Genomic DNA, 24,743 nt, shown 5'->3' with positions numbered 1-24,743 from the left:
TGCTTCACCAGCCGAGAGCCCAGGGAAGGGGTGGGGGTGTGGCTATTGTTATCCGGGAGTCACTAGCACCTCGTAGGATCCCTGCTCCGGAGCTTGTCGGGTGTGAGTCCCTACTGGTGAAGTTGGACCTCAAGGGTCAAGTGGGTTTGCTGTTAACATACCTGCCTCCCAACAGCGTTGCAGCAGCCCTCCCCTCACTCCTCGAGTCGGTAGCCGAGCTAGCAATTGAGTTCCCCAGGCTTATGGTCCTGGGGGATTTCAATTTGCCTTCGCTCGGTGAACACTCTGATGGGGAGCGGGAGTTCATGGCTTCCATGACAGCCATGGGCTTGACCCAGGTAATTCAGGGCCCAACCCACAAAGTGGGTCACATGCTCGACCTCGTATTCCTCTCGGAGCAGTGGACTTGTGATCTTGGTCTGAGGGGTAATGAGATCATACCCCTGTCGTGGTCAGACCACCGCCTACTGAGGCTTGACTTCCGGAGACCAAACCCCCACTGTAGGGAGGAGAAACTGACCAAGTGGTTCCGCCCAGGCGACTTATGGACCCCTTGAGCACTTATGGAGGTCCGATAGATCCGAATCGAACCGAGCACTCTTAACAACTTGCACCAAGGAGTACATCAGGGCACTTAGGGCAGCGAAAAGATCGTATATTGTCACCTTGGTTGCGTCTGCTGAGTCTCGCCCAGCCGCCCTGTTTAGGATAACCCGTTCCCTCCTGAATAGGAGGGATACGGGGGAACCCTTGCAGGGTAGGGCTGAAGACTATGCCCAGTTCTTAGCAGACAAAGTTCCTCGGTTTCGGTCGGATCTGGACTCCACCTTTGCAGATCCAGCCGAGGCACAGGAGGATAATCTGGCAGACCATCGCTGGGTTGAGTTTCAGGATGTTGCCCCCGGGGACGTGGACAAGGCCATGAGAGCTGTGAGTGCCTCCACCTGTGTACTGGACCCGTGTCCCTCCTGGCTGGTTGCCAACAGCGGAGAGGTGACACGGGGCTGGATCCAGGCGGTTGTTACCGCCTCCCTTCGGGAGGGACTCTTCCCCTCCGCACTTAAAGCGGCGGAGACCCCTCCTGAAGAAACCATCCTTGGATCCAGCCGTTCTTAACAATTACCGTCCAGTCTCCAACCTCCCATTTGTTGGGAAGATTGTTGAGAAGGTGGTGGCCTCCCAGCTTCAGCGGTCCTTGAAGGAAGCCAGCTACCTTGACCCATTCCAGTCCGGCTTCAGGCCCGGTTACAGCACAGAAACCGCTTTGGTCGCATTGACCGATGATCTCTGGAGAGCCAGGGATGGAGGCCATGCCTCCATCTTGGTTCTCCTTGACCTCTCGGCAGCTTTCGATACCATCGACCATGGTATCCTTCTGCGACGACTGCGGGAGGTGGGGGTGGAAGGCACTGTTTTGCGGTGGTTCTCCTCCTACCTCTTGGACAGGGCGCAGTCGGTGTTGGTTGGGGGGCAGAGATCGACGCCTAGGCCCCTAACATATGGGGTGCCGCAGGGGTCGGTCTTATCCCCCCTACTATTTAACATCTACATGAAACCGCTGGGCGAGATCATTCGGAGGCACGGGATAAGATACCACCAATACGCGGACGATACACAATTGTATCTGTCCGCCCCGTGCCAACTCAATGAAGTGGTGGACGTGATGAACCGGGATCTCGAAGCCGTTAGGGACTGGATGAGGGCTAACAAGCTTGTACTCAACCCGGAAAAGACCGAGTGGCTGTTGTGTTTCCCTCCCAATAATTTGGCTAGTGTTCCATCACTCAGGCTGGGGGGTCAAACATTATACCCCTCAGACAGGGTTCGCAACTTGGGAGTCCTCCTGGATCCACAGCTGACCTTTGATCACCACCTGTCAGCTGTGACCAGGGGGGCATTTGCCCAGGTTCGCCTGGTGCGCCAGTTGCGACCCTACCTGAACCGGGAGGCTCTCACAACAGTCACTCGTGCCCTTGTGACCTCTAGGCTGGAATACTGCAACGTGCTCTACATGGGGCTGCCCTTGAAGAGCATCCGGCGACTTCAGCTAGTCCAGAATGCGGCCGCGCGAGTGATTGTGGGTGCACCTCAGTTTGCCCACATAACACCTATCCTCTGCGAGCTGCGCTGGCTACCTGTTGATCTCCGGGTGCGCTTCAAGGTGCTACTTACCACCTATAAAGCCCTCCATGGTAGTGGATCTGGATACTTGAGAGACCGCCTCCTGCCAATTACCTCCCTGCGACCTATTAGATCCCACAGATTAGGCCTCCTCCGAGTTCCATCTGCCAGTCAGTGCCGACTGGCAACTACGCGGAGGAGAGCCTTTTCAGTAGTAGCTCCGACCCTTTGGAACGATCTCCCCGTGGAGATTCGTACCCTCACCACCCTCCAGACCTTCCGCACAGCCCTCAAGATCTGGCTATCCCGTCAGGCCTGGGGTTAAAGATCATAATCTGTCCCCACCCGAATGATGAATGAATGTTGCTTTTTATTTTTAACTATGCGTTGTTCTCTTTTAACTGTCATTGTCTGTACTCCCTCCCTATATGTTGTAAGCCGCCCTGAGTCCCCCTAGGGAAAAGGGCGGCCTATAAATAAATCTAAAAATCTAAATCTAAATTGAGATGGACCCTGGAAAGGTGAAGGCGGTCACTGAGTGGGAGGCACCCCGGACACGCAGGCAACTGCAAAAGTTTTTGGGTTTTGCTAATTTCTACCGTCAGTTCATTCCTTCTTTTGCTAAAATTGCGCTTCCTATCACTAATTTGTTGAAGTCCAAGGGTGGGCCTAAACCTAAGCCTAGCAAGCCACTGGATTGGACCATGGAGTGTCAAGCTGCTTTCGAGAAGTTGAAGCGCCTCTTTGCTGCGGAACCGGTTCTGAAGCATCCCGACATGGACAAGCCTTTCGTCGTCCAAGCTGATGCCAGTGACGTGGCTGTTGAGGCCGTCTTGCTTCAAGCCAACGACCAAGGTAATTTGCAATCTTGCGCTTACACCTCCCGCAAGCTCACAGACACTGAAAGACGTTGGGCCGTTTGGGAAAAGGAAGCATTTGCAGTGCGCTGGGCCCTGGCCACGTGGCGCCACTTTCTAGAGGGCGCTAAACACCCTTTTGAGGTGTGGACTGACCACAAAAATTTGGAAGCTTTGAGGACTCCACGCCGCCTGTCCCCTAAGCAGATGCGCTGGGCCCAACATTTCAACCGTTTCAACTTCACACTCAAGTACATCCCTGGGGGGAAGAATTTCATGGCTGATGCTTTGTCCAGACTCCCTCAATACAACTGCTCTAAACTGAGTATTGTTCAGCCTGTCGTTCCCACATCCAGCCTTGCGGCTCCAGTGGTCACTCGCCAGCAGGCACGCTCGAAAGTGGAGGTGCCTCAGGATTTTCTTTCTGATCTCAAACGGGCCCTTCCCCAGGATGACTGGTTCCAGCAGCATCAGGATGAGTGCACCATGAGGGACGATTTACCGTGGATCGGAGCCAAGCTTTACGTCCCAGCCTCTCTTCGTCTCGTCGTCCTCCAACGAGCTCACGATTCTAAGTTAGCGGGTCATTTTGGATTCGTAAAAACATTACACCTGGTGAAGAGACAGTTTTGGTGGCCCTCTTTGGAAAAGGACATTGAACTTTATGTTGCCAGTTGTCCGGTCTGTGCAGCCGCTAAATGGCCACCTGGAAAGCCACAAGGCCTACTTCAATCCGTGGCCCGCCCTGTCACCCCTTGGAAGGAGATTTCGATGGACTTCATTGTCGAACTTCCTGAGAGCCAGGGGCACACCGTCATTTGGGTGGTTATGGACTTATTTTCAAAACAAGTTCATTTTATTCCACAAGATTCCTTCTGCAAAGGCACTGGCTAAACTCTTCATTTCCCACATTTACCGTTTGCATGGGGTGCCTGATCGCATCATTTCCGATAGGGGTGTCCAGTTCACTTCTGCTTTCTGGAAGGAATTTCTTAAACGCATTGGCTCCGCCCAGGGACTAAGCTCCGCCCACCATCCTCAGACTAATGGGGCTTGTGAGAGGACTAATTCTGTTTTGGAACAATATTTACGTTGTTTCATCAATTATCAGCAAGATGATTGGGTGGACTTGCTACCACGCGCTGAGGTGGCCTACAATAATTCTGTCCATAGCAGCACTGGTTTCACTCCTTTTCGTGTTGTTTTTGGTCAGGATTTTGTTCCCATTCCTGAAATTCCTCGTGAACAACCACAAGTTTCTTCCGTCGCTGATTGGAGCGAACGTCTGAGCCATGTTTGGCTTTTGACTCTTGCTACTTTGGATGCTGCGCATCGTGCTCATAAGAAACAAGCAGATAAGAGGCGTGCACAACCTTATCAGTACAGGGAGGGTGACCTGGTTTATTTGTCCACAAAGTTCCTTCAAACTACGCAAAAGTCGAAGAAATTGGGACCTAAGTACGTGGGTCCGTTTCCCATCATCAAGATCATCAATCCTGTTTCAGTTCGTTTGCAGCTGCCCAAGCATCTCAACTGTGTTCATCCCGTGTTCCACATTAACCTCATTAAGCCTGTTCATGTTTCTGCTTTACGTCCGCCTGTCGACCCTCCGCCTGCCCCATTTTGAAGTTCGTGAGATACTGGACTCTTGATGGCGGCGTAATCGAATCCAGTACTTAGTGGCTTGGAAGCATTTTCCTCCATCTCATACTGAATGGGTTGACAAGTCCCATGTTCATGCCCCCCGGCTGCTTCGGCAGTTTTATTCTGCTTATCCTGACAAGCCTTGACTTTTTCTCCCCCCCCCACTTTTCTCTTCTGTGTTTTGTTGTTTGTCTGTTTGTGTTTTCTCGTTCTCCAGGCCTGACTGCCTTTTTCCGGGGGACGGCCGGATGTCAGCCTCTGCTTTGCTGTTGCTTCGGCTGCCATGAAACGGGGAGGGAGGGCATGGTATTTGGGAGGGGTTACTCATTGTGCTGGAGGAAGGTTCTGGAGTTCAGCTGCTGATCGGACTACGCATGCGTGGGAGTTTCCCGCCAGGACTAACGGCACCGACATTCCATCTTCGTGATGCCTTTAAAGTTATCTCGCACCTGACACTTGGGAGAATTATGATTGGACTGTAACTGTGATGCCAAGGGGAGGGGAATGGGCTATTCTATATATCAATCGCTTTCGCGCCTAAATATTCAGATTTCGCTACGCTATGCCTTTAATCATTTATAATTAGTAAAAGTATACTTGCTTTCCACACATGGAGACTCGTGGTCTTTCTTTCCTAATTATCTAATGGAGAGGTGCTGACACACACAAAGATTCTTCTTGATGGGATAGGGACTGTGATGTGTCAAGATTGTGGAATCCAAATAAATGAGCTTGGAGGTGATCCTCCTGAGGGGGAGTATGGTATTTTCAAATACACATAGTAATGTGCAATTTGGGTATCAGCTTTTAAAAACATCTTAAACACTACGGAGTGAGGCTAACAATCAACATATTGGGAAAATAGTTCTGCTGATGTGAATCCAACTGCAAGACAGAAATTAGAATTGTACAACATGCTTTCTTGACTCAAAAAACAGTAACAAATTACCCAAACTGAATAAAAGTTGTACATAGACTACAAAGTGGTATTACTTGTGACTCAGTATATGTAGCTTATGCTGGACAAGCAAGTATTTGAATTTAATTCTTAACAAGGAAAACATAACATTCTCAATATCTCAATAACAGTATTTTTGCTGTTAATCCCCTTTTTAAGGTAATGGGAGTGACAATGAAGCTGAAGCATTGCATTTCAATCCATACAGTGAAGAATGCCCGGCTCTGCACCAATCTACTCCGCTATACCAGGTACAGATCTGTAGCACTTGCTGCAATAACTAAATTTGAAAAGGCAGAGGAGTCACATGAAGTTTTGGAATTAGTCAACACTGATAGGAAATTGTATGGAAAAATCACTGGAGGAATTCATAACAAATAATCTCAGCTGACAAAATTGAAAGGCATATGGCTACAGAGGTTATGGAGATCTTTACAGGACTGCAAAAACCCCTATCTCTAAAGAAACAGCATGTAGACCAGGGGTTCCCAACACACACACACACCCCGGACCATAGATCTGCATTGGGCTGCCTCGTGCCAGAAACCGGGCCATGCAAACAAACAAAGCCCCATCCACGGGATGCATGGGAAACCACGCTCATGCCAATTCGCAGAAAAGCCTCTGTTCATGGATCTGGTCCCTAGTGCCCAAAAGGTTGGAGGGCCCTGATCTAGACAATCGGCTTATTTATAAATAAAGTATTTTGCATTAGCTGCAAATCTACTTCTGATTCAGAGGTTATTTTGTAAATTGTATTTAAAATGGAATGCAACAAAAGAATACAGGAAACAGGTGAAATCGTGAAGTCATACCAGTTCCTGATTTATCTTTCTGTTTAACCTATGGATCTAGTATTTTTCAGCACTCCACCATATAAAGTTTTAGCAGGGCCAATCATGCATAGCTTTTTAAGATCATTCAAATTTAGAGAGATGCTTCTGTCTGTTTTATCATATACGTGAGGCCTATTTCAAGGGAAATAAAGCAGGTGCAACTTCTCCCAGAACCATTCAAGGCCTTGTGAAGTGCTCTTCCTTTGCCTTCTCTTGCTGCCATTGTTTGATAGGTTAAAATATGAATGTCTGAAGAATTTTTTCTTCATTGTAAAACACTAGCAAAGTATATTAGTATCTTGTTATTGGAAGGCTTTACGTAACTCGCTAAATATGAACATCTAAGTACCTTTTTAGGCATATCGTTTGGAAGCATCCTTCATTCTATGGTGTTTAGGAAACTTTTATCCAAGAATTTTCCAGTTGACTCCCATCTACTGGTGCTTAGACTATGATAATTTTCAGATGTGAGACCAAAAGTTCTTGTTTTGATCAAGTTTGTACTAAGAATGTAGGTCCTAAGTTGCCCAGAAGCATTTTTTTCTATGGAAGATATACTATATTTTGGTACTAGAATATGCTACTGAAGACACATAATACAACCATTTTGTTGATTTGGATTATCTGTTTTAATGTGCTGAAAGTTTGCTAGAATAGCTGCCAATCCATTTTAATTAACTAATTAATCTCGAGATGTTCAATGCCTAGGTAGAAAGAATTTCTAGAAACCTGGTAATCTAGAAGTTGCCTTATGCTAAGCCAATAATCCTTTGGATCAAGTATTGACATGGCTTGTCACCATCTATGTAGTAATTTAGACTGGAATCTTTGCTCACTCTTCCTGGACATTGTAAGGGTAAAATTTGAGACTCTCTACTTGCCAAGTGTACGTTTACTATTGAGTTGTCATATCAGGATCTGTCGTCTTAAATTCATAACTGACTAAACATTTTAAAGGAGGGCCTATATTGCTTTTGCTGTCCCTTTTACTTGTTCATGGGGGGAAAAATACATACTGTATTTTTCGGAGTATAAGATGCACCTTTTTCCCTCTAAAAAGAGGGTGAAAATCTGGGTGTGTCTTATACACTGAATACAGCATTTTTGGCCTACCGAAACCCCACCCCCTTTGCAAAAATAGACATGCAGAGAGTTTGGGAGGCTTGCAAAGTGCTCTTGGGGGCTGGGTAAAAATGAGCAAAAAATGGGCCGTTTTTGCTCGTTTCTGCCCCCCTTAGCCCCTAGGAGTACTCTACAAGCCTCCCAAAGCCTCTGCATGCCCCCCTTTTTTTTGCAAAGAAAGGGCTGTTTTTGAAAAAAAAACGGACCACTTTTTGCCTGCTTTTGCCCCCCAGTCCCAGGAACACTCTACAAGCCTCCCAAAGCTCTGAATGCCCTTTTCTTTTTGCAAAAAACAAGGCGTGCAGAGGGTTTGAGAGGCCTGCAGAGTGGAAAAACTTTTTTTTTAAATTTACCTCTTCAAAATCATGGTACGTCTTATACTCCAGTGCATCTTATAGTCTGAAAAATACGGTAGCTGTTTACTGCCTAGTAGAAGTGAACAATCTGATTCATATAGATTTAAATGGGAGACATGAACTACAAACCTTTAAGTCTGTGGCTTTGACAGCAATGACTCTTGCATAATATGCATGTAACTTAATTTGGAAGGCCTGAGGTAGCTTTTGTGCGTGAATGGATTACTGAACAATGTGGCAGTGTCTTGAGGTAAGCTTTAAATGTACTATCAAGAAAGGTTGATCATGTTGTACATGGTATAAGGAACATTTTCACATTGTATTTCTCAGTATTTGCAATAAAGCGCTTCATCTGGTTCACAGCTAGAAATTGATGCTGCTTTTCAAACTTTGACACTGGAAAATGGAATGGCAGGTAAAGTTGTGGGTGCGCATTTATTTCTCTAAGAGTTGGCTGGGATTGAGGCTTCAGTTGTCTTACTAGGCCGGGATGAAACATGCTTCATAATGACAAGTATAAATGTGTCCATTTTCACTACCATGCTTCAACTGGAACCACAGCTGCAGGCAACTTTATGCCTATGAAATAGTAAAACCATATTCCATTTTTTTAATTATTAAAACTTACACTGTTTTTTTTTAAATTAGGATTTTGGGCTGCCACTTATGTCTCATAATGCCTATTGCTGCATGACAGAATTACTGCTGTGTAAATGAAAGGGAGTGGGGACTTTATAATTTGTAGTATACTTCTTAGGTTTAATCCACTGTCCTACTGATGAGCAATGTTTGGCCAAGATGAGATCCTGATCAATGTACTTTATTGATAACTCCTGAAGCGGCTATATTGGTCCGGCTCCGTTGGATCACTTGTTAGCAAATGTTTTTGAGAAAGGGTTTAGATGCAGCTGCAAAGTAATCTTGGACGAGCAAATTTAGATAAAATCCCCTTTTTAGTCAGAGTTCAGATTTGGGGTTGTTGGACTGAAACTGCCCTGATCACTCTGGTGGATGATTTTTATTTGGACCTGGATGGCCTGAGTGAATCCCTCCTAGTCCTATTTATTTTCTTAGAAGCACTCATTACCATGAATTATGGTGTTTGTTCTTTTGCAACCCTTGCAATGTGTGGGAATTGAAGACATTATTCTGCACCATTGTTACTTTTCCTGTGCACTGCTTGGAGAGTCCAAGCGACGGGTTAAATCAGTCTGGTTGCCCTAGGACTGAGGAATCTTTTTCCTTGGCCATACCTCCTGGTGATACTTGGCGCCAGAATTTTTCCTCAGTCTCCCCATTCAGGACTTATATTTGTGAGCTAAGGGTAATTTATCTAGGCTTGGACTCTCCTTCTAGTTTTTTTCCCTTTCTTTTCCCGTAATTTGTTCTTTCCCATAACTAACAGTTTAATTGTCTCCCCTTTTTGCTTCACGTCGTTTGAATTCTCCTAGAGACTCAGAGGTAGGCGTGGTGGGTGGGGTATTCTGCTTACTGCGCCGCCTTTGGATGGCAGCGAAGAGCTGCCGCATTTGCTTTAAAGCACGGCAGTAGCGGCTGACAGCGTTCCCCTTTTAGCTTGAATTTGTTATTTTTGCGATTTTCTCGTTCTTCGGAAGGCGCAGCCTGCCGCGGAGGGGTGTGCAACCGTTTTAAATCGTGCGGCCACCATCTTTACCTCCTCCTTTCTCGCACTAGAGCGGCGGCCTATTGGGAGGGCCTAAATTCGCGCCTTTTTCTCCCATTGGTGTTCCCGCTCAGCCATGCTTGTGCAGATAGCCGCAGGGTGGTTAGCTGGCCTTGGTCGGGTCTCTGGCTGGGTCACTTCCACCCACAGCATTTCCCCAAGCGGTGCTGGCGTTTTGGCCACCTGGTGGTCATACACCGGCACAGGGAGGATTTTTAAGTGGGGTTTTTTTTGTTTTGTTTTTGCCTTTTATCCACTGATTCTCCCTGATCTATCTGCCTGATGTTGCAGCCTCGGCTGCTTTTCCACCTTCTCACCTTCTGTCGAGTGGCTGGATTCATTGGACTCATTGCAGAGCCCCAGTTTTACTCCTCTGGATTTTTTTCCCCACAACTGTTCCTGCTTCCACAATACTTGCATGTCATCTGATCCAGCACCAGCCACCAGAGTCTTCTTCATCTCCTGACCTCCACCTGTATTGGCCTCTTGTCTAAAGTCTGTGCCATCAGGCCATGGAGCATCCTGGCCCATCTGACTCCCCTGATGGTAGACCAGGCCCCTTTCAAGCCCCAACAAGGGAACCTCTGCAGGCAGGGGCAAGGGGGTAAGGAAGGGCAGGGTGGCCAGTCAGGATAGCCACCCCTATAAGGTGCCTTCTGCGGCGGCGAATAGAGATGCAGAGAGGTGGCAGTGAGCTCTCGACAAACAATTAGAGAAGGCCCAATGCCAGGCTGTGAGGGAGTACCCTCAGCCTACTCCTCCTGTTGGGACAGTCATTCCACAGCTCCCAAGGGGGGATCACCTGTCTGTAATTGATGAGGAAGTGGACTCCCAGGACCTCTCCCCGGATAGCTCTCTGGCTGAACCGGGCTCTCCTGCCTTTTTGTGTGTTTCTGAGTCAGGGCCTGCCCCCGAAGGCCCTAACCCCGGGAGCCTCACTGATCCCATCCTTGCCTGGCATGTTCCTCCTCCTTCCAGGGACCTCGTTGGTTCGGACTCTGCCATAGCTCAGGAACCTGAGTTATCCGCCCACAGGCAGGTGGTGGTCGCCCATGCCATCTCTCAGGACATTGCCCAGGGGATGCAGAGGTGTGACCAAACACCCATCACTACCAGCTCCTCTCAGCCCAGGCAGGAGGCTCTCTCCACCACCAGGCGGGTCCGTCACCCATCTCTGGAGTCCTCGGCGCTAAGTGAGGCTTCCATTTTGGAGGACCCGGATCAGGAGGAGCAGGAGCTCTCGGAGGACGAGGACCTTCCTCCGGATGCTCCTGCCTTCTCGGGGCTTTTTAAGCCTAGCCTATTTAAGTCCATCTTGCACAAGGCTAAGAACACCACCCAAGTGGGTACTAAACCTAAGACCATGCAGGGAACCTCGGATTCCGCTCCGGTTAACCCCAATGCTAGCATGTTTAATGTTCAGGCACCTCAGCAAGAGCTGGTGCCGGTCCCTGATCTCTTTATGGATGTCATTCAAAGTCAATGGGCCCAGCCTGGCTCCCAGGCTGCACCCAGTGGCAGGACAAGAAACTACTCAGTTGACCCCACATTGGAAAACATCCTGGTCCTGCCATCTGTAGACCCTCCTATAGCGGCTCTCACTTCTAATTTGGTCCTTCTGGCTCACTTGTTGGAGGGCGTCAAGGAAGAGGACAAAAAAGCGGAGAAGGCCTTCCACAAGACTCATCAAGCGGCGGCCTGGGCCATTAAGGCTTCTTCATCTGGGTCATTCTTTAACAGAGCCTCTGTCATTTGGCTGCGTGAGCTTCAAGCTAAACTGCCGGCAGGAGACACTCGTCTTCGCCAGGACATAACAAAGATTATTGGAGCATCCCATTATTCAGCTGATGCCTCCCTTAATGCAGCAAAATTAGCCTCTAGGGCATTAGCGTCTAACGTGACCACCCATTGTCTCGTCTGGCTCTGTCACTGGCAGGCAGACCCAAAAGAACAAGTGGAAATTGGTGTCTGCCCCGTTTAAGGGGTCCAAATTATTTGGGGAGGTCTTAGACCCCTTCTTGATTGAATCCAAAGATAAACGAAAAATCCTGCCCACCCTGAACAAGAAACAGGATCGTAAATCCTCTCCCTATTTCAAGAGGCAGTCCTTTCATTCCAGTGAGTTCACAGGATCCTCTTCCGCTCCCTCGAACAGACCAACTGATCAGTCGGGAGATAGGTTCCAGGACAGGCAGTCCTTTCGGGACACGGGTAGGCAGCAGTTCAACTACCGCAGGTACAACTGCAGCGGGGCCTCCAACAGGCCCTTCCGCAAGTCCAAATGACCATCAACGCTCCCCTTCCATTGGGAGGTGGCTCCAGCTGTTCGTTCCCCAATGGACACTGACCATGGAGGACGCCTGGGTCCTCCAGACAGTCAGGAGGGGACTTTCCTTGGAGTTTCTCTCCCAACCCCCTCAGAACTTCATCCGGTGTCCAACCCCCTCTTGCCCTCTCAAGAGGGAACTCATGACCCAGGAAATTCACCGTCTCCTGGAGATCAATGCTGTGGAACAAGTTCCACCCAACCAGGAAGGGAGGGAATGTTATTCCATTCTCTTCTTGGTGCCCAAGAACTCAGGGGGGTGGAAAGCCATCTTGGATCTCAAGAACCTCAATCGTCATATTGCATACAGGAGGTTCAAGATGCAATCCCTGCAGACTATCCTAGTGGGGATTTGCCAGGGGGACCTCCTCACATCCATCGACTTGAAGGAGGCTTATCTACACATTCCCTTCCATTCGGCCTGTCATCAGCACCCAGAACCTTCACAAAAGTTCTCTCAGTGGTTGCAGCGCAAGTCAGGCGCAGGCCCGTAAGGCTTCAATGTTACCTGGACGACCTTCTCATCCAATCGTCGTCCAGGAAACAGGCCTTGCGGGACCTCCACATTACAATGAGGTCCCTCGGGAGTCACGGGTTCTCCCTGAACCTGGAAAAGAGTCATCTCATGCCAACCACCAAACTCATCCATCTGGGGGGGGGGGTGATAGATACCTCAGCTTGCAGGGTTCCTTTCCCAGGACAGGATAGACAGTTTAGTATCCCTGACCCGCAAAGTTCTGGGGTTGAGGCAGGTCTCCGTGCTACTCCTATCACAACTGTTGGGGAAGATGATCTCCTGCATCTCGGTCGTTCCCTGGGCATGACTTCACTCCAGAGAGTTGCAGTGGCTTCTCCTGCCCCATCAAAGAGCTAACAGGAGCAACTCATCCATGAGGATGTGGATTCCCCCGACCGTGAAGCGGTCTCTCAAATGGTGGCAATCGGCGGCTCTACTGAAGGGACACCTGTACAAGGAGCCCACGAGAATAGTCATCACAACAGACGTCAGCCTTGCCAGTTGGGGGGCGCACATGGGACATCACATAACTCAAGGCAAGTGGTCTCTAGCTGAGGCAGCCTGCAACATCAACTTCTTAGAGCTGTGAGTGGCCAGCCTCGCCCTGCAACATTTTCATCGGAACATTCTTCATCAATACGTCCTTCTGATGACGGACAATGTGACCACCAAGGCCCATATAAATTGCCAGGGCGGCACCAGGTCCAGGAAGCTCATGGCGGAGGCGGAGGCCCTGGGAAGGTGGGTGGAGCATCACGTAACATCCATTCGCTCCAACCACATCTCGGGAGTGGACAATACGCAGGCGGACTAGTTGAGCAGGACCACCATAGACAGTGCAGAGTAGCGTCTGGATCCGACCCTGTTCAACCAGTTGTCTCACAGATTCGGCACCCCAGTGATCGACACGCAGCTCCAGTGCTTCTTCTCCCGCTTCCACTTGCCAGGGGCGGAGGGGACAGACGCCCTTCGATGCAGATGGCCTCAGGGTCTTCTGTACGCTTTCCCACTGCTTCCGCTTCTACCACAGGTAATCTGCAAGATCATCGTAGCCCCCCACTGGCCTCGCTGGTCATGGTATGCTGACCTCGTCAGCCTGTCAATGTCATCCCCATGGCGGATTCCTCGGGACCAGGTCTCCCTCAGCCAGGGGGCCATAGTACACCCGGACCCCCAGTGGCTCCAGCTGACCGTCTGGTACTTGAGGGGGATCTCCTGAGGAGCGAAGACCTGTCAGAGGAGGTTGTGCGTACCATCCAGGCGTCAAGACGACCATCAACGACCAGGATATATGATTCCAACTGGTCCACTTTCGCCAAGTGGTGTGACAACTACCGTCTCGATCCAGTCACTGCACCTGTTTCCTGCGTACTGGACTTTCTACAATCTACATGAAACACCTGGCTGTGGTCCTTCTATTTGGAGTAAGCAAATATTATGCTGATGATATCCAGTAATGTATCTCTACCAGTGACATGCGGTGAGGTTTATGGCTGGTGAGGCAGTCTTCTCCCCCGACATCCCACTGTCTAAAGTGCTTTCTTTCTTTCGCCCGCCTGAATTCTGACAGGCGGGCGAAAGAAATCACCAGCCCGCCAGCTCGCTTTCTTTTGCCCGCCTCTATGTCCGCCGCAAATGATTATGATTGATACTAAAACTGTATAAGGAGATATTGAAAAATGGAAGAATGAAGGATGGAACTTTAACTTAACTATGGAAATATGAACAACAAAATAGATGGAAAATACGTCTTTGAATATTATAGCAATATGAAAGGGGGGGAGTTAAAATAGTGATAGAAAATAGTGGGGGGGAATAATAATTATATATTAATATGTTAAGAGATACAAAAGGACAGAAAGATGGTTCAGAAAGGAAAGGTGTTAATAAAAGAGATGTATAAATAATATGAAACAATGGAAATGAAATGTAATATTTAGGAATAATAAGTCTATGTATGTGTAATGAAATGTATGTTACCCTACCACACCATTCATGCATTGATATGTATAAAGAATATAAAAAATTAAAAAATGATTGGAAAAAACAACAACCATTGCAATCCAATGGTGTAGATTGCAGAGATTCCCCAAGTATTTGTGCATAATTGATGCTGAGTTTTACATTTAATGTTGATAAAGTGAGTTTATCCCATACATGCCATTGCAAAAATCTTGTTAATGATGGATATTAATGTGTGTGTAGGTTCTGCAGTGCCAAATGAGAATGCAGCAGACAATTTTTACCAAACCAATGATGACACACTCCATTGGATTATTCAGCAGTCCCAACTAAATCTGACTGAAATGCAACATTTCTCATGGGCCCCAACAGTAATTACAGGTTCCAATAATCTTATAGGTAAGTCTAAACATGGGCTTTAAACAATGAATCACAAAATTATGGAAATGGAAGGGATCTTGGAATTTATTTAGTCCATCTCCCTTCTTAGTACCGGATGCAGTAGAGTATCTCTGACAGGTGTCTCTCCAGCCTCTGGATGAAGACCTATCATGAAGGAGAACTCATCCAGTCATGTAGCAACCTATTCTAGTGGCTGATAGTTCAATTAGGAAATTCCTCCTAATAGTCTAGCTTTAACCATGTTTCTTCTAATTTTACTTGTTAGTTCTAGTCAAAACTTCTAGTCAGTCTAGTACTCTGGAATAACAGAAAATAAATCCTGCCTCTTCCAGATGTTAATCTTCAGATGTCGAAGACTTGTATCATATTAAGTATTTTTTCTTGAGTTGTAAACTCTCCCATGTTCTTTAATAATTTCTGTTTGCTCACTCACTGAAATGTTTCTCGGGCCTATCTTTTAAACTCTTGATTTCTGGGCTGTCTTTTTGACTCCATTAAATTAGGCATGTAATGCCTTTATGCCAGGTTTGTATCCAAAAGAAACAAAGGGAGTCCTATGGAGAAGACCAATGGCTGGAGAATATATATTAAGAGGGGCTACCTACAAAACTTTTTTTAATCATCTTTTTTCCTATCTTATAAAGGCTGTAGGTTCTTTCTGCTAATTACCTTGTTTTATTTTTCTAAATACAGAAGGAAATGCTATTACGTATGAGCAAAGAAGTTCCCGTGAAGCCCCTCAGGTCACCCAAAATGGCTGCTCACCCATAGGGAATGGAGTAGCAGTTGAACCTGTGGCAAGTAACTGTTACCAAGAAGGACCCCACTGGCCACCTGCAAATCCAACAAAAGAGATTTCCCAGTCAACCATTGCTTTTTCACATGTGCAACAAAATTACATTTAACATAAAAGTCTCTATCTACTATCACAACAAGATAGTGTGTGACGAAGCAGAAGTAAATAGCTGCCTGCTCACCTACAACCAGGAGAACTGCCACCAATCACACATTTAGACTTTTTTTTTTTAGACATTTTATTAGGATTTATAGGCCGCCCTTTTCCCTGAGGGGACTCAGGGCGGCTAACAATCGTAGGGAAGGGGGTGCAATACAAAAACAAACAATATGTGAACAAAATAAAATGATAAGACACAACTTGCATTCAACAGTCAACACTCGGGCGGGTAAATTGGGAACCTATCCCACACAATGCACAGGTCATACAGTTTCCAAATCCAGACATGCTGACGGATCAGAAGCGAGTTCAAAAGACCTTGTCTGTCTTAGAGCCTGCATGTTTATTATTATATCAGAGAAACGGGAGGATCTGGGCCAAGCGACTTGGAATGTGTCAGGTCTTCCATGCATTCTCCAAGGACCCTCCATGTAAATTATTGCCAAGAAATGTTGAAACTGAAATCTTCAACTATGAACAGTTCTATCAAGGTGAGGATCTAGAAATGAGGCAAAGAGTCTTATTCATTGAAAGGACTGTGTGCAGTCTTGAGTGTTCAGATCAGGTGCTGTGACATCCGGGTTGAAATAATTAAAAGGAAGCTAATTGCAGGCAGTCCCCTCTTACAGCCATTTGTTTAATGACTGTTGGAAGTTACAGTGGCACTGAAAAAATTACCTTACAGCTGGTCCTTGAATTTATGACTGCAGCATCCCCATGTCCCATGATCAAAATTTGGGCGCTTGGCAACTGACAGTTGCAGCATCCTGGGGTCAGGTGATTGCTATTGGTGACTTTCCCTGGGGGGTTCCAAATTAAAGGGGGATGTTACATTTGCCTAGTGATTGCAGCAAAAAAGATTGCAAAATCACTCAGTTAACAATCGCGTTGCTTAGTGACAGAAATTCCAGCCCCGTTTGTGCTTCTAAATCGAGGACTAATTGTAAAATCTTTCCCTGCCATCTTTTGTTTAATACTGTTACAGCTATGCTATCACTGTTTTATCTCTTTAAAAACTGTTGTCTTGGAAGACTCAGTGAAGACCTCTAAGGATAGAAGCCAAGGTGCCAAACAGCTTCTTCTCAAAGACTGCACTGGCTGGCATTTTCATGGGGTTCCACCACAAAACCGCGCTCAACTAAACCGCGTCCGACTAAACCATGTAGCTGATGTCATCAACAGGGTGACAACAGCGTGCAGACAGAACCCTAAACCTAAAATTAACCCCTAAACCTAACCCCCCTAAACCTAATCCTAAACCTAACCCTAAACCTAACCCTTAACCTAACCCTAAACCTAATCCTAACCCTAACCCTTAACCTAACCCTAAACCAAACCCTTACCTTAAGTTGAATCAGCTTGCTTTCAAAGCGCTATATAAAGCGCTCTTCTTTCTCCGCGCTGGCTGTTGTCGCCCTGTTGATGACGTCAGCGACGCGGTTTAATCGGGCGCGGCTTAGTCGAGCGCGGTTTTGACAGGTCACGTTTTCAGGCAAGGTCCGTAGCAGTTATAATAGCAGCAGGAGAGATGGTTGGAAGAAGCTTTACTCCAGTGATCATGATGCAGCTGAACTCAGGCAGGGGCAGCAAATGTGCAGCTATGCAAGTCTACTCAACGTAGTTTGACAAAAGCTCTCCAGGATTTCGTTCAGGCATTTTTTTCACGCCTAATTTGTAGATGACAGCAATTGAATGCAACATTTTATATGAAATGTACTTGATCTGGCCCTAGTTACCATCTTATAGTTCAAGAAAAATGGAACGTCTTTTAGGCTTTGTAAATAAATAGAATCTGGCATCGTACAACATGCTAAACTATAATGAATTGGCTGGTTTTGGCTTAAATGATGCCAGATTGAAATATTAAATTGATATTTGCATAGCTATTATCCTTTGGTATAGAGGTGTTATATGGGGAAATTGTTTCCTTGCATTCTTTCCTGCTCTGCTAAAATATGTTTGTATCTGGGAGAAATGCTTGAAATATGGATTGGGCCAGAAGATTTTATAGTGGCATCTTGAGAGATCAGAAGGTCCCAATAACCTGTTATCACATTCTGGAAGTCTTGGTTAATGGGTTATTGATGATCAATCGATTCGAGGTTTCTTCTTACTGACGCAAAATAACCTTAGATTTTATTGTATTTATTTGCCCTGTTTTTCTGTTTATCAATCCATATATTGGTTTAAATAGCTATGAATCCTGGATTTTTCTCTTTAATAGAACTGGTTGAGTTCCGTGATGGTCAAAGACGCTCGTCTCCTGACTATACCATTTATCTGTGCTTTGGACAGCGGTTTACTGCTTCCAAACCCAAGGAGTCCAAGCTGATCTTGGTGAAGGTAAGGATATCGGTGTCAGGAAACTTACTGAAGATTGTTCAAGGTGATTTCAAAGGGATCACAGTAGTGGACTTCAGTCTGTTGCCACCCCAGCATGATTTCCTCTTGATGTCTGGATGGAAGGAAAGCTTAGCCAAGTGGTTGTGTGGATGAGCCCTAAGAACTAAAACTTTGCAGTGTTTGAGACTCTGTCTCCAAAAGCTGCTTTGGAGGGTGCAAGATCACAAATACAATCCCCTCCAGACCAGATTTCTTCAGCCAGAAAGTCCAGCTTCATTCAGATCTGAGCTTGCTACAGCTGCATGTCTGGATTTTGAACATCAAGATTGCTCCGGGGGCAGAAGGTATACCAGGTAAAGAAGGGAAATCTTGCCATGAGGGATTCAGTTCAGAAACCCAACATATTAAAATGTGAGGTTGTCTATATTTTCAGGTTTCAGGAGACACTCAATTTACCTACATCAAACCTCACTCTTTCTTCTTTCCTGTTCCTGTTTTTTTTTCCTAAAAATCTTGGGGTGCCACCCTTTTGACCCTTCCATTCAGTGCATACCAGATTGTTCTCTGGGGGGAAGAGGGGGCTTTCTATAATATTGATCACAGGCAGGTTTATTTAATAGGGAAATATTCATTAAGCGCCCTGTAAATATTTCATATCTCTGTCAATATTTTGTACAGGTTGTTTATCTTTATTACAATCTTTGACCAGCCTTTACCATAAAAGAGTGCCATCCAAAGAGAAATTGCTTAATACAGCAATGAGTTATTGGGGAAGAGAAAAAATAGTAATAGGGCAATAAACAGCATATCTACTTAAAAAGTTTTGCACAGCTGTATAACATGGTGAAAATATTTTGCCGCCCGATCAGTGAGTGTAGGGTTAGCATCCTTTAAACGATAATAAATATAAAATGTATTTGTGTAGCCCTAGTATTTGGAAATGATTAGAGCAATTAAAGAGTGTCTTGGGGCATCATAGGGCACCTTATGAGATGGGTGCGAGTTTTCTTCCTCCCTGGATCCACAGGAGCAAAGTCTCTCTGAATAGGAAGCCCTTTGAAATCTTCCCTCTAGTAGTGTATGTTTCGTTGTTACAGCAATACCAGTTACATATAACCTGGCTTTCCCTAAAGCCACCGGATTCTGCTTAGGAAAATAAGGCTAGTCTCTTTTAATCCCTTTATTCCCTTTCCACAAAGTTCTGCCCTCTGCAAGGTCTCAATCACTAGGTGGATGCCTGCTTGTTTAGCCCATGCTGGAAGGTCGCAGCTGCTGCTACCCTGTGGATATTTCTGCCCCTTCACAGCAATAAGCCACCGTGAGCATCTTCATCAATATTGTGGCATTTGCAGAGCAGGAATATGGTCCTTGGTCTCTTTCTTAATTCCCACCACCTTACAGGACTAGCTAAGAACATTTAGGTCTGGCTGCCGGAGTGAGTGGGAGAGACAACCCAAGTAAGGCTACCTTCCCTGTTCTTCCAATCACACTTGCTGATGAGCATTTTTTTGTTTAGTTGTGCATCACTCATTTCTGTATTTGTCCTTTGTGGAAGTAGAGATTATTCAACTATATTTATGTAGTCATTCATTCTGGAGCATGTAAGCTGTTGTCTTGCATTCTTGGACTCTCCACTCTTTCGCCTTAATCCCAGAATATCTAACGTTAATCTGTTGCTAATTGGGAAAACTGATCTTTTTTTTCCTGAGCTCTCCCATTTCTAAGCAAGAAAGCCACAGTCAGTGTGAAACCATTTGTTTGCTTTTTGCAATTCTCCTAAATTAGAGAGTCAGTCTCATCCCTAATCACCTTTTTTGTTTTTTAGTGAAATGTATCTTTGCACAAGCTAATAATGTTTATTGTCTTCTGTGTATCTTACAGCTGGTTCCAAATTTTTGTAAAAATTCGCATGAATTCGTGCAGAGGGAAGGCTGCTCATCCCTGAACAGCGAAAGTCTGAGCCTCCAAATCTCCAACAGCCTTTTTGATATGATAGAACAGCTTTCTACTATATTCATGCAGACTGAGACAGCGTATTGAGTGTTTTGTTTTGTGTGCCAATTAATAGGTTTTGCAGAGGGTGAGGCTGGTTCTCTCCATTTGTTTCACAGGCCAAAGTACTACAATCTCTAGATTGCATCTCAGCCTTGTTATTAGGGCAGATGATCTTCTAATTGGACTATTATTTATTGAGATAATCACACCCCGGGGACACAGATACTCTGCCCTGTGAAATTCTTTCCAAGAACTTATTGGAATATATATCTTGCTATGGGGCATTATGACAAGGATTCTTCTTTGCAGTAATAATCGTGGTACAAAGTTGAGGAAATTCTTTTCAAGAACATATTTTTATGTGATAAGAATTTCCAGATGCTACGGGAATGAATTTAGTTTCTGGAATGCACTTTTTACCTCCTATGTTTTGTAAGTGAAAGGACATTAAATATACATTCTAACCTGAAACTCAGCAGAAACTTCCATGTTTCTCCAAACAAGACTATTCTCAAATGCTATGGGACAGTGTTAGAAGCAAGGTTTTGTATTTTCGGTCCTAAAAAGAAAGGGACAAACTTACAAAGGACTTCTGTTCCTCTGTAAGAATTGAGTTTATTGTCCACACAGATGTTGCAGTTTGTAAATATTTGAAAAAGAAAAAAGAAAACGTCCCTAGTCGGCTGGAAAGGAGATGGGAGAGAGATTTAATTTCAGACTTGCAAGATTGAAGTCAGCCTTTCAAGATAGATCAGATAGGAAAGATGAGCTGTATGTCTATGGAAATTCTCAGTCATCCAGGTCATGGTTGCCCAAGAGGTGCTTTTTCAAAAGGCAACTGGACTTTCTGTTTTTTCTTTTGCTTCTCAAAGTTGGATGAGAATTGAAACATCTTCAAAGAAAAATCAGAAAATCCAGTTGCCTCTTGAAAAAAAGCACCTCTAGGGTGACCCAGTGAACTTATTCTACTTCATTGCAAAGCTACATTAATAGAATTCCGCAACTCTGAAATTACATTTCTTTCCTATCTTTTTTAGAGCCCAAGAAACGGGCTCTCTTCTGAGGCTGCCCTGCGACATTCCTAGGTGGATTCTGATCGTTCCCTTGGGATGTGTCTCTGTGCCTTATCTCCCAAGATAATTCCCAAAATCACTCCCAAGATCATTCCCATCCCTACAGGACCCTGTTCTCTAGCCTAATTCATGTTCAACACCCCCACAAAAAAGGTAGAGGAGAAAAATTGCATTTTGATTGCAGAGTTTTGGAGGGGACGGGGGACAATCAGACTAGTGGATTATATCTAGCTAGTAGGCTGCCTATCCCCAGTTCAGAGGTGGTATTCAGCCGGTTCGGACTGGTTCTGGCGAAATGGTGGTGGAGTGATTCACCGAGGGATACTTGCCCCCTGGTGCTTCACTGCATGGGACAATTAAATGTGCCTTGAATAATTTCAAAGCAACTTCTCTTTGTGAAATCAAGTACCATATATGCACCCCATTAATAGAAATGAACTTGGTGGGTAAGGGTGACTACGTTTGCCTTCACCTGCAGCTGGAGTAGAACAAGATAAACAATTATTAAGGTAACAAGTAGTTACAGGCATACTATCCACAAAATTCCAAGAAACATTTAGCAAAAACCTATGAAGATAATAAGAGTATGAAATATTAAGATTTCTTATTTTGTACCACTGCTGAATTACTTTATACGTATTAGAATTTGTTAATGCTATTTAGTATTTACTATGTGTAGAATTTAAACCATGGTGCATTTTTGTAATATATATATATATATGATGCGGTTCTGGAAGAATTCCCAGTGCATAAGAAATTGGAGTTTTTGTTTGTTTTATAGTGATGCAATGGTGACTGAATACCAAAATACATCCTCTGTTGCACACTGCACCCATCTCTTTTCTCTTCTCTTTCAACAGCTCCATGCATGTCACCCAAATCTGTTCAGGCAGGTAGGCAGGCAGGCATGGAGGAAGGCTGCAGAGGAGAATTGAAATCCATTTGCCAACAGTCTCTGTTCCTCAGGCAGATGGATGGTTGGACATCCCAGGACCAAATCCCACCTGGTTTCATTGCTCAGATGATAACCCAATGCCTTTCTTTCTCTGCTTAGCATGATTGGCTACAAATTGGGTAATTTAAGAGGAGGGGATCTAATACAGGTAGTCTTCGACTTACAACCATTTGTTTAGTGACCGTTTTAAGTTACAATGGCACTGAAAAAAGTGACCGTTTTTCACACTTGCAACTATTGCAGCATCCCCATGACCATGCAATCAAAATTCAGGCGCTTGGCAACTGGTATGTATTTATGACAGTCTCACTGTCCCAGAGTAACATGATCCCCATTTGTAACCTTCCTAGATGGCTTCCGACAAGCAAAGTCAATGGGGGAAGCCAGATTCTCATAAGGACCACACAATTCGCTTAATAACTGGCAAAAAAAGATCGTAAAATGGGGCGCACTTAACTCCCTTGCTTAGCAGTAGAAATGTTGGGTTTGATTGTCATAAGTCAAGGACTACCTGTATTTAAACCATCAGAAGCAGCATCATGTCCATATGCAAGCAGGTCAGAGGAAATGAAGAAACTTGTAAATATCTCTTATCCTTCCAAGATCCAAGGCTGGAAAGAGCCAGGATGGGGTTGATGGTAGTGGATGGTCAGTTAAGTAAGGGTAGTCTGTCTCAAAAGCAAAACCTGCCCTTTTTAGTAAGAGACCTACAAGTCAGATTGCATTCAGCTTTGGTACAGTTTTCCTTGTTTAAGAAAACAGAAGTTTAAATGTTCGGGTTTTTTTTTTTAAATCAGTGCTTTCAGGCCACGAAGAGCTATAAGCATAGAGTATATTTTCCAGTTGCTGAATGATTGGCGGGGGGGCGAGGGGCAGCAGCAGCAGGGGACACAGGACAGGGGGTTGCAGTGGTGGAAGCAGCCCTCCACCACAGTCCCAGGTTCTTATGTGGCCCCTTGGGAAAATTAATTGCCCAGCCCTGCATTACAGGAAGATGAACTCTAGTCCCCAGTATTGTCTGTCGCATCTAAAGTCCATTTTAAGTGGAGGCTTGTTAAACTGATATTGTAAAACCCGTGGGCCACACGGCCCACTATTGTGCCATATGCCAATTGGAACCAGGCCACGGAAGCAGCACAAGCAATGAGCGAGGGTGTGCACACGCACTCCATTTGCATAAACGGCATGCAAGCGCTTGCACAAATGAAGCTGCAAATGCACACTTGCCAGCCTCTCAGGTGCCTCCCACCCAAAGGCCCACAGAGCCAGAAAATTTGGGAAACTCTGGTGTACGAGATTGGGAGTTTATTTTCTACTGTTTGCTAGATAATAATACTTTAAAGCAGGGTAGTGGGGACCTGGGCCTGGTTATAGCTGAAGTTTAGCTCCCGTTATCCCTCATTCCGCCAAGGTGTCTAGGGCTGTGTTTATAACACCTCTTGTAATAAAATATCCAGGAACTACTCATATCTTCTATGTACAACTACTATTATCAAAGCCTTATGAAGTAGCTTCTCTGTGGCCAAATTGTGTTATGCTGTATGCAAAATTAGGCAGACTTTAACTTGCCCACTCATAATCCACCTCCAATCGTAATATATTATTTTGTCTGCCATTTATATTTATTTATTATTGTTGTTGCTTTTTTTAATGCCAGTCTGTGACCATAATCAAAATTGATTGTCTTAAGACTCCTGGGAACGCTTGCAATAGTTGCAGGTCTCCCAAAGGCTAATCTTCAGCAAACCTGACCTAGCCTTGCTCCATTAACTCCAACTGATTATCTATAAAAGAAGATTGGCTCACTCAGACAAAATACCTACATTGTAATACACTGATCTGACTTCTAGGGAAGCTGCTTTGAATCCTTTATTGGTTTCACAGTTTGACTTTTGTAATGGCTGTGAGTTTTATTGTACATTTCCCCCCCAATTTTTTTTTTCTGTTAGTCACTATTTCCAGACATGAAGCCACTTACTGTGCTTTTGGATCTCAAGAATATGTTTGGACTATGAATGCCTGAAAATCTTACTTGTACTGAACTGAATTAAAGGTAGTTCTCGACTTACTGCATTTCGTTTAGTGCCCATTCAAAGTTACAACGGCATTGAAAAAAGTGACGTGACCATCTTTCACACTTACAACTGTTGAAGCATCCCTGTGGTCATGTGATCAAAATTCAGATGCTTGGCAACCGGTTCAGATTTATGATGGTTGCAGTGTCCTGGGGTCATGTGATCCCCATTTGCAACTTTGTGACGAGCAAAGTCAACAGGGATGTCAGATTCGCTGAACAACCATGTTACAAATTTAACAACTGCAATGATTCGCTTAAGGACTGTAGCTAGAAAGATCGTAAATTAGAGCAAAATTCACTTAACAAACTAACGAAAAAATTTTTGGGTTCAATTGTGATCGTAAGTAGAGGACTACCTGCATGTTGTAACGTTGAAATTTAATATTAAGTCTTCATATTATTTGTTTGGGTTTCCCACAGAAATATTTATTTCATAAAATGTGAAAAGTAATGAGAACTTGTAATGAGAAATCAAGTCTTTCTGTAACTTGTGTAAGCTCGTTAAAGTACAACTTCTGTCAATAATACCGTACGGAAATAAATTGACATTGCATTAAATC

General features: G+C 45.2%; 1 protein-coding gene across 1 annotated transcript in view; it reads left to right on the top strand.

Annotated features, from left to right (window-relative positions):
- Window positions 1-24,741, top strand: part of LOC148049564 (uncharacterized) — a 37,636-nt gene extending 12,895 nt beyond the window's left edge. The window contains exons 6-12 of the mRNA XM_087704069.1: window positions 2,778-3,866; window positions 5,740-5,831; window positions 15,289-15,310; window positions 15,569-15,793; window positions 15,937-16,231; window positions 17,965-18,083; window positions 19,965-24,741. Of these exons, the coding sequence (XP_087560195.1) occupies window positions 2,778-3,866; window positions 5,740-5,831; window positions 15,289-15,310; window positions 15,569-15,793; window positions 15,937-16,231; window positions 17,965-18,083; window positions 19,965-20,123 (2,001 nt within the window). The 3' untranslated portion in view covers window positions 20,124-24,741. The remainder of the gene's footprint in view (window positions 1-2,777; window positions 3,867-5,739; window positions 5,832-15,288; window positions 15,311-15,568; window positions 15,794-15,936; window positions 16,232-17,964; window positions 18,084-19,964) is intronic.
- Window positions 24,742-24,743: the final 2 nt, after the last annotated feature.

The sequence above is a fragment of the Thamnophis sirtalis genome, unplaced genomic scaffold (assembly GCF_051295495.1).
Source record: "Thamnophis sirtalis isolate CommonGarterSnake01/CBP01778 unplaced genomic scaffold, rThaSir2_p1.2 scaffold_1, whole genome shotgun sequence".
NCBI lineage: Eukaryota > Metazoa > Chordata > Lepidosauria > Squamata > Natricidae > Thamnophis > Thamnophis sirtalis.
This window is presented reverse-complemented; position numbering and strand designations above follow the sequence as displayed.